The sequence below is a fragment of the Dinoponera quadriceps genome, unplaced genomic scaffold (assembly GCF_001313825.1).
Source record: "Dinoponera quadriceps isolate SergipeBrazil2010 unplaced genomic scaffold, ASM131382v1 scaffold1115, whole genome shotgun sequence".
NCBI classification, from domain to species: Eukaryota; Metazoa; Arthropoda; class Insecta; order Hymenoptera; family Formicidae; genus Dinoponera; species Dinoponera quadriceps.
The window spans coordinates 548610-558856 of record NW_014555233.1 but is presented as its reverse complement, the minus strand read 5'-3'; the positions used below and the strand labels follow the sequence as shown (position 1 = coordinate 558856).

Below are 10247 nucleotides of genomic sequence, written 5' to 3'. Positions count from 1 at the left end.
TTGACGCAACATTCCCCAATCAATTCCTCTTCTCTTTCGTAGTATGCTCTACTTTTATTGTTTTTTGGCATGTATAATACGTATAATAATATATATTTATTATATTCGTCAATATCGAATATATATATATATTATTTTATTTTCTCTTTCCATAAATTATATAATAAATAACTCTTGACTGTGGTTATTAAACAAAATATTTTACAAAAGTAAATAGCTGTACGTCGCCACGTGTTCAATGAAGAGTGTGTGTTTGTATGTGTGTCTCTGCGTGTGTGAGAGAGAAAGAGAGACGTGTGTGTGTGTGTTACTACTAGTCTATTCAAAAGTAACTAGACATCTGAAGCGCTTACACGCGTGTGATCTTCGACGATTTCATTATCGTGTTTCCTATAAAGATCGAAACGGTGGGTTGATTTGTTCTTTCGTCATGCAATTAAATCAAGAGACGGATATATCGTTCTATTTCAAACAGAAGTGTAAGTCCTACCGCAAAACATTACATAAGATAAAAATAAGAGAGAAGGACGAATAAATAATTTTGTATATATAGATTAAATTTGATTCTCTCCATCAGCGGAAATAATTTTTTCATGTCGAAGCGTATGTATATATACATATGTATGCATGTATGTACACATATATATGTTATATATGCATATACGCACACACTGACACATGTCCGTATAATTCTGATGTATATATACCGGATCGTGTGTATAATTCTGATATGTATACATCAGAATAATGGGAACGCGTAAATCTCTTCTTTTATAAAAGGACGTGACACACATGCGACGTTATGTCAAGAAACATATTGCGGGAAGAGACACGATTATCGCCAAGGCCACGATGCACCCGATTACACCCGACGTTGATACGGATCGTACTCAGTGATCCTCTCTCGTTTCTTTCAGTGTTTAGTCGCTTTTCAATACCAGATGACAGACTTTACTAGGCTGGGCTGAGGTATCGAGAGGCAAGATGGTTGTTTTACTTCTAGGCAATGGCGTAAGGTTACAAGTGAGAATTGTGAGGCTGCTGTTCGTAGAACAGTACGTAGGCTTCACTGGAAACGACCGACCGTGCCGACACTACGGACACCCGGCTGTCGTTATACTCGTGCCATTCTCCCGAGTACGGGTGCTTGCAGTACGCGGTGTAGTGACCGGAGTACGTAGTACCCGAGTGATTCGCGACTCCGTACAGATTGTATGTACAGCCCGGAACTTTCGGGGCAGCAAAGGCACTGAGATCCAATCCCGTCAACGGAAAGTCCACCATCACGTTCAGCTTGCCGCGGAAACGCTCCATCGGGGAGAACCGTTTTAAATCTAATCATCAGCGGCCCGTTAAGGAAAATCTCTCTCATCTCGTTATAACTACGATCCTTCGGTGAAACGAACAACGTTCCACACGAACAAAACCGACATTGAACAGCTCCATTTGGAAAGGATACGAATAACCAGGATTTTCGGGAATTTCTGTATGCTGAAGCTCTTGGTGCACTTTCTCCTCATCTGACACTTGGAACATGTTGGTTTTTCGTCGCCATCCAATACCTCCTCTCGCGTGAAATGCTCTAAGCACTGACTCAGCTTCACAGTGCCGCTCCTGGCTGGTATCGGCAGACTCAGATCCCAGAACGGATCGAGCGTGACCGACACGTGATCGCAGGAGGTGCAGTGCAAGGATGAACGTAACTGCCCCACGAAGACGTCCACTATCATACTGTCCTCGCTACGAAGATATCGCTTCCAGCTCTCTACCGCTTTCTGCGTCTCCCTGCGTGGAATAACATCGTCAAATTCGTCGCGAGGCGAGCGTTAAACAAAAAAAAATGTTGTGTTAAATTTAACACATTTCCCAAACGGTCCGCTCAAATGTTTGTGTTAATTTAACACGAAGTGAGTATGTTGAAGAGTAACACAAATATTATGACAAAAATTAATACGAAATTAATACGTTAATCGGCACTGAAGTGTAAATTAATGTTATTTTAACAGTTACACATGTTGAATATCGACACAACACAAAATGTGTTGAGATAACGCAAACACAATATGTTAAATTAATACAAGGATGTTAAGAATTTAATGCAAAAATTGTTTAACAAGGACCGACTTTAACACAAGTAATAAAATGTTTTTTACTGTGCGTATGACATATAAATTGCTCCCTCACGAGTAACTGTCGGGTATGTCTCCGTGTATTGGTGCCAACTTCGTGGTGACTCTGTTGACGTCCTCATGCAGACCCTCGAGCAAGTATCTAAGGAACTCTTGAGCGTCCTGCTGACTGTAGCCCATGAAACGCGGCGCGAATCTCTGTATCTGAGACTTGAGCGAGGTCGTGTTCACCACGTGATCACCGCCCACCTCCCACAATTCGTGGATCACTTGGCTGAACGCTTTGATGAGGGCGCCTTTCATGCTGGACGTGCTGGTATTTATGTCGGACAGGTATTGCTCGTTTAGCAGGTACTCCAACAGAGGTCTCGTGTTGCTCAAACACTGGATCACGCTGTTCATGAAACACTGAAACGATCGCATGACGCAGTCAGTAAAGTATACCATGTGCCGAAAGCTGGATATCATCGGCTTTCTTTCAACGACCAAAGTATCGATCATTGGTCTCTTCTTTTTAGCTAAACTGGCTGCACTAGTTGAAGAAATGTATAACATTGAAGAAAAATGGTTACGTTCCAAATATTTATTAAGAATTATTAAAGTAGTTTATTTTATTTAGATTAAATAAATATTACTTGAGAATAGCAAATTTTCTTCTTTCAGTGTGCTATATTCAAGTAATTAATATTTACTTAATCCAAATAAATTATCCCAATACTCCTTAGTATTGTAGCAAATATTTACTTGAACATAGCATCTTTTTCTTCAGTGTATATTTTTTAAAGCATATTAAGCACGACATTGTCACACCTCACTGTGCGTAAATTTCTTGAACTAGTGCAGTNAAAAAAAAAAAAAAAAAAAAAAAAAAAAAAAAAAAAAAGATGGCATGTAACTTTTCTCCTAGGGCAGAAATGTGAAAAATGAAATGTTTTCAAAATAGAAAATTCACACTTTTCTCGAGTTCACATTAAAATAGAAGATTTATGGTCCCCTGGATGTTCATTCTTCTCTTCCAGCGTGGAATTCATAAAAAGCGTAAATTTTCTATTTTGAAAACATTTCATATTTCCATCTTAGGGGAACAAATGATATAGAAAAAAACGAATGTACGATAAAAAACTTTGTGTAAATAACAGTCCACTGAAATTTATGTTGCTTTAACATGGAAATATGTTAAAAAGTGCATAGATATATGTTACTATTATTCACCTTGTCAATATATTATTTTTTAATATATTCACTTATCATTGAAACATACGGAAATTTCAGCGGGCCATTGTTTACACGAAATTCTTTACCGCGTACATTTCACGTGAAAAACACACGTGCACTCACTGTATTTCCAATATTCCGTAAGCCGTTCAGACCGCATCGTTCGTCGCGGTAAGCTTGCAGACGGTTGCGCGCCGATCTATTGGTCGGACTACCTTCCTGGAAATCATGAAATCACCATTTTCCATAGCTGTACAGATCGCCGTCCAGATTGCTGACTATCAATTAAACGGGAACGTATGTAGTCCGTATCATCGTTCGCAAAAACTACCGTTGTCTTGAATCGTCTCTTCGCTTCAAGAATAAGATATCCGTGCAATCGTCTTTCTCGATCGGCGAGAGTATCGTAAATCGCTCGATGATAAGCGGGAGTGCGATGGGGGGGGGGGTCAGGCTGATATTTCGCAGGAAAATACAAAACTCACGTCACACGCGCGTCGGTTTAGTAATTATCTTGTTAGGCACACAATGGAAGACCGAGATGATGGAGGAGCGTCACATACACACGCACATAGGCAAACAGGTGATCACCGGGCGTTAGGTAATCGCGAAGACACAAAGCTCCGCTCGATTGCGATCGGCAATCACGGCGATCGGCAATAAAAATACACGGCCTTGACGTGTTCGCGATCCTTCGGATACTCACCTGCGAGTGTATAATCGAAGACCGAGCGAGCGGGGACGCGGAGGAAAGTACCGGCGGATTACTGGCGCGCACCGAACAGACCTTTGGCGAGGCTATAGGTTTGGGGACGTTTGTTAAAGGCGTCGTGAAGCCCAGGAGGAAGGCGTAAGCAAACGCAAAAGTTATCACTATCCACAAACACCACAAGCCCCATCCTATCACTTGGGTGAAAGCCAGTTTCCTCGGATGCGCGCGCGAATACCGTCCGCCGAAGCGACGTCCCGAGCAGAGGAGATCCGCGACTGATGCGACGCCGGGATCGCTCGTCCCGACGCACGAACGACGTCCGCACGCGATGCGTCCGTTTTAATCATTCACGTCGACGGAAAAGAAGAAAATGCAACTTCACCGGTGGCGGTGTGCTTACGTGGCTGCCGTGGTGCACGTATTGATGCACACGTTTTGTCCCACGCTTGTTTTCACGAATACAAAGTAAGAGCGCCGATGAGCGCCCGGACATATATCTAAACCTCGACACGTTCTCATTATTTTGACCTTTAAATATGAATATGTAAACTCTCAGCGTAGAATATACGTATACAGGGTGTCCGGCGTAAGGAGAATACCTGTGATCTGTCGCTTTTCACTGAATTAGTGTACACTTAAAAAGAGATGTACAGTTAAGACTCGGCGGAATAAAGAAGAGAAGGGAACCAGCGCGAGCTAGTGCAGCCGGTTCAATGAGAAGGAACGAAGTTAAAAAAGAAAAGAAATAAAAAAAACCGTAAAAAATTTGCCTCCTATGGTATTCCTCCTTCGAAATCATTCGAGTGCTCCAAATATTGCTCATATCATTAAAAATGAAGATGTTCAGGTGTTGTTACGGGGACATCCTGTATATTAAATGTATGTATATATTCATGATATATATTCATGTGATCGAAGTTTAGATAAATAACGACCAAAACAATAAGAATGTCCAGGTTCAGGTGCGCGTCCGGATATTGGTACTTTGCCTCACCGAGCACAACAATCCGACAGGATATTGTATTTTCGCGGGAACGAGCGATACCGGGGCTCCACCACGCAACTTCACGGCTCGATCACCGAGACGCGACGAGAGCTCGCGGTAGTTTTTTGTTTCTTTTTAAAACGCAACGGGCAATTTGGCAAACTCGGGCGCTCCATCGATACCGACGATCCGTCGCACGATCATGACGAGACCAGGTTCGCTTCAATTGTCGCGTCCCCGCGAGAACTGTTCCTCCGATCGATACGATCGCGAAGAAAAAGAAGAGAAGCATGCGGACGCTTCGAGTCTACCGTAGCTTACCACGGAACACTGTTGCAAGTCCACCGACAACGTGCCTCGGTGTCCCGAAGAGCTCGGGTGGGAGAGCGAAGAAGCGAGAAAGAGACAGAGAGAGCTCTGGGCTATTAATAAAGCGCAGCAATGCCCGCGACTCGCGACTCGCGAGGCGACTTTAGTTGGAGACGGAGCGAGGAGATTTCGTAACCGGACCGGCAGGAAGTGAACGAGTCGCGTGTTCGCAGCGGCGTAGTTCTTCCCCGAGAACATCGGCGCGCCGAGAGCCACTGACCTTGCGCGTCAACAAATGAACGGGGAGGCTAAACGACGCGTCCGCGGCAACCGAGTTCCCGAGTTGCGGGCGCGTCATTTGGCGACTCGCGAGGATCGTCGACGCGATTACAAACAACACAGACGTTGGCGCGCACGAGCGTCGTCCGAGCTCGACGCATTCCGCGCGGAAAAGGACGCGCGAGGGTCGAAACCTTCCTGGCTCGAGACGACGATCGAACACCCCCCTGCGAGCCTGCCGAAGCGTATTTTCATCGATGAGGGCATACGTTATACTCACGTTGTCCGTGCTAACTGTTGCGAAGACCATGATTGCGTACTTGCTACCGGCTCCGACGTCTCGCGAATGCAGGCCGCGCAGCATCGACCGACGTGCAATCGTGCCGGTAAAAACGAAGCGATGGGGAAATCTCGAGGACGGAAGGGGAAAATCGCGCGGGAAAGCGCGAGATACCGCGTCGGTCCATGCTGGGCCGCCGCGTCGTCATATCTCTCTTACAAGCGCACTCACGTATTGCTCGTTGCCACCGCGGTAGAGACTGTGGTGCGTTGGATTCGTTGTCGGTGACGAAGTCAGGCTGCCCGTGGAGCTGTTCGCGGCCGTTGGGAAGAGACCAGGCTGCTCCGTTCTCCTCGAGGTCGAAGGGATGGACGACGAGGGCTCGTCACAGTGAGTGACCGACGGCCTACCGCTCACACCGTTCTGCAGGACCGGCAATGTCGCGGTGATCGCGGCGCTGAAGCCGCCCTCGGCCATGCTGTAAGACGCGCCTCTCCTCTCCTCGTCGCCATCTTCGTCTCGTTCGCCGGTCGCCGTGCTGCGACCATCTTGCAGGAACGTGGTGATCGCGTCGATCGACGTCGAGCGAGCGCCGTCCTCGTCCTCGGGAGCGCGTATTACCTCGTCGTCGTTGTTCGCCGCTTCCTCCCCTCGCGTCGCCTTCTTCTCCTGAGCGTTGTTATTGATCAGCAGCTCGGTGTTACGGGGATTAGTCGCGAGGTTAGTTAACAGGTCAAGCCTATCGCCGATCAAACCACCACCACCGGTGGGAGAGAGGTTACGCTTAGCGGGTGAGACCTCGTCGGGTCGGCGGTTGCGTTGCTGGCGAAGGTGGTGATGGTGGTGGTGGTGTTGTTGTTGTTGTTGACGGTTGCGTTGCCGGCTGTTGCGATTGTCGTCGTCGTCGTCGTCGTCGTCCTTGTCACCGTCCTCGTCGTCGTCGTCGCGCTCGTCGTCGTTGTTGTTAACGCCGAATCCACCCTCGGCGGCGGCGCCCTTCCCGTCGTTGCCGAGGTTGCCGTTGTTGTTATGCTGATCGTCGTCGCCGTTAACGTCCTTCGTAACGTCGCCGTCGTGATCGTCGTCTAGCTTACGGCTAACGTGATCGTCGATGGTTACCTCGGCGAGAGACGCGGCGCTGTCCGCGCGTGCATGCCCGCTGGTGAGCAGCGTGCTGCTCGCAGGTGGTCTCCTCTTGGCGGATCTCGACCACAGACCCCCGCCGGTGGCGGCGGACGAGGTGGAGGACGACGAGGAGAGCGAGGACTCCGGACGGTCCCTGCGCTCGACCAGCTCGCGCTCGTCGCCGCCGAACAGTTCGCTGAGGGACGACGAGGTCGAGCGGTGCTTCCAATGGTGGGCGCCGCCAGTGCTGGCCGATTGACGGATGTTCGGCACGTAGCCGGCCGGGGAGTACCTGCTGATGATGTCGGCCGCAGTCTCGACGTTGCGCTCCCTCGACGACGAGGTGCTCGACGTGGAGGAGCCGCTGTACCTGCCGCCGCCGGTGCCGTTAGCCACGACGCTCGCCGCCGACGTCAACGACGAGCCGCCCGTTTCGCCGTACGACGACGACGAGACTGACCTGCAAAATTGCGATCCAACGTGAATAATATCGCGGCCATCTCGACCGCTTCCGCCGAGCCGGGCCCGCGGCCAAGGGCTCTCCTCTCCCCTACCCCGCGTCGTTATGCAACGCGCCGCGCGAGTATAGACGTTCCGCTGCTCCTCTCCGAGCGCTCGGCTTGAACGAGAGAGAGAAACTACTTGCGCACGCTCAGGACGCCGTGCTCGCTACACACACACACACACACATTCCGGTTTCCGCCAGCGGCGAGAACCCGGATGGAACTACCGCTCTCTTCTCGGGGGTTTCGCTGCATCAGACCCGACGACGCGCACCCGGACGGGTATATGCCCTCGGGGAAGCCGGGATGCACGCGCGACGCGTGTGAGAAGCACGCGAACACGTGGGGGTGTTCTCTTGAAAAGAAACGGATGGAGCGTTATCTAGCAATAAGGTCAAGGTCTGCGGCCGACTACGGTCCGTCGTGTGCGAGCTCGATTATTTAAAATCGATAAATATGGCCACACACGCTCTCTCACCCACGATGGAGATAATAGCCGCGGGTCTCTCGGCGATACACACACCCACGCGGGGTTACACGTCGCACGCGCCGCCAAGTTTCACCGAGTCGGCCCGACGGGGAATCGAGATCGCGGCACGACGACCGGATAGGATCCGCTTTGACGAGAGCGGCCGTGAGGAAGGGATGAGACTATCTCGACCCGGAATAACAGGTAGCAGGCTTTAACGCGACCTCGACCTTTCACTGCCGGGCTAATGCCAGTTACCTAGGTCATACGAACGGCACGTACGTGTGTATATGTGTCTATGTGGCTGTGTAGATACGTAAGCATTATCTTGTCTTTGTAATTGGATTGATTACAGTGACGCAAACGAAGCTGGTAAGCGGCGTTTTTTTCGCGAGATAAGCGTAGGCACTTGCTGACGATATTCCTATCAGAGAAGAAGCCGCACGGCGTCGTTGAACATCGTCGAAAACGCCAGAATGAAACGACCGTCAATTTCGAAGCGTGAGGTCAGAGCTGAGCGGTAACGCGTCACTTGTAATACACGAGGAAAGTATCGTGGTAAAAATTATCACAAAATTATATAATGCTGGATCGTACCGGGATTATCATTGAAATTATTGTATGCTGTAAGTGACGTGTACACGTGAAATATATCACTGAAGATTACAAAACACATAATAATTTCAGTCATAATTTCAGTATGATCCAGTATTACAAAATTTTGTGGTAATTTTTGTTACAATATTTTCTCCTGTAAGGATCTCTATAATAAGAGTTTGGACACCGTCGTTATAGTCACCACATTTAGGTTAAAACTAGAAGTTCACAGCCGTAATACGAGAAATGTTCAAACATCATTAAAATAGGTGCAAAACTCACTTTTAACACACTTCGTAAACGACAAATCTTTGCTAGTGTTGTCACTCAGCTGACAAGTTTGACGTCATCTCAACCGAAAGTTTACTCAAACATAGCGGAGCCAAACAGAAATCAGACATACGGTATGCAGATTCTTATTATAGGGACTTGAACTTGTAACGCTGTCACCGTTACACCGTTACTTTCTCTTTCTTCCGTAACGACTTGATAACGACGTCATTTAGTCAACGTAATGTCAAGGTTGTAATGCAGCTTGTAACGCAAATGCGTTTTTAAGTAACTATAACGAGCATAACAGTTACTTTTATCATCATTTCGCACATGTACATGGGATGGACGATAACGAATCATAAAAAAATAGTCTTGAGAACTCAGCGAGAAAGGTAATGGAAACTGTAACGACTCGTTACTGCGACGAATCACTTTCGAAAAGTAACTTTCCCGATGCATAAAAGTACACAGAGGAAAAGATTTTTCGGGTTTAATAAAATTTCTTTAATTGAAACAAATTTGCTTTTTAAAATAGAGCAAATAAACAAATGTTTAATTCAATAACAAAATCATTTAGTTTTTCAAATAATAAATATCTTTACGTTAAATAACATGTTTCTTTTGTATTTTTTATCCAAATATTATCATGGTTGTCACAAACGATAAAAAGTATTAGAAAGAAATAAAGAAATAAAAAATAAATTATGTTATAAAAATATTAAAGAACTTCTTTTTTCGTTACAAACAATATTTAATAACAATATTTAATATATAATGAAATACATTTTTCTATTGAAAATAAATATTATTTCCTGTAATCAAACAGCAGGTTTTACTTTAGTGAAACATTAATATTTTCACTAAAACAAAATAATATTTGATATTAAATTATATTATTTATATTAAAACGCAAACCCAAGTCAAACGCGTATGCTAAATCCCAAGAAACTTTTTCCCCGTGTACAGAAACTACGATCTTAATCGCATCCCGGCGAGAACTTCGATATTCACGTCCACGTTCCTATATATCTCCTGACTTCAATCGTCGAACTTCCCCCTTTCTTTCNCCCCCCCCCCTCTCTCTCTCTCTCTCTCTCTCTCTCTCTCTCTCTCTCTCTCTCTCTCTCTCCGTTTTACTACGTATCTAATTTCACCGTGGAAAAGTAATTTTGCAAACTTATCGCGAGGAAACGAGCGTTCCCGGCGCTGCTCGTTATTCAAGTCGCCGAAGTGGGCCGCGGGAGTATTATCGACGCCTAAATCTCGACTGCCGACTCCACGTGTGCATTGTGAGGAGAAGCGTCTCGTATCTCGCGATCGTCGCGATCTCACGCCCTGCGCCCTATTTCGGGGGTGGGAGGGTGCGGAGGC

At 46.8% G+C, this 10247-nt stretch overlaps 1 protein-coding gene across 5 annotated transcripts in view; it reads right to left on the bottom strand.

Annotated features, from left to right (window-relative positions):
* Positions 1-447: 447 nt before the first annotated feature.
* LOC106743633 (ubiquitin carboxyl-terminal hydrolase 2) overlaps positions 448-10247 on the bottom strand; it is a 23229-nt gene continuing 13429 nt past the window's right edge. For 4 of the 5 annotated variants that reach the window (XM_014617654.1, XM_014617657.1, XM_014617655.1 and 1 more), the window contains 5 exons: positions 6141-7494; positions 3468-3563; positions 2185-2537; positions 1460-1785; positions 448-1334 (listed from right to left, as the gene is read on the bottom strand). In XM_014617654.1, the coding sequence (XP_014473140.1) occupies positions 1018-1334; positions 1460-1785; positions 2185-2537; positions 3468-3563; positions 6141-7494 (2446 nt within the window). In that variant the 3' untranslated portion in view covers positions 448-1017. The remainder of the gene's footprint in view (positions 1335-1459; positions 1786-2184; positions 2538-3467; positions 3564-6140; positions 7495-10247) is intronic. The other variant, XM_014617658.1, reaches the window with a different exon arrangement.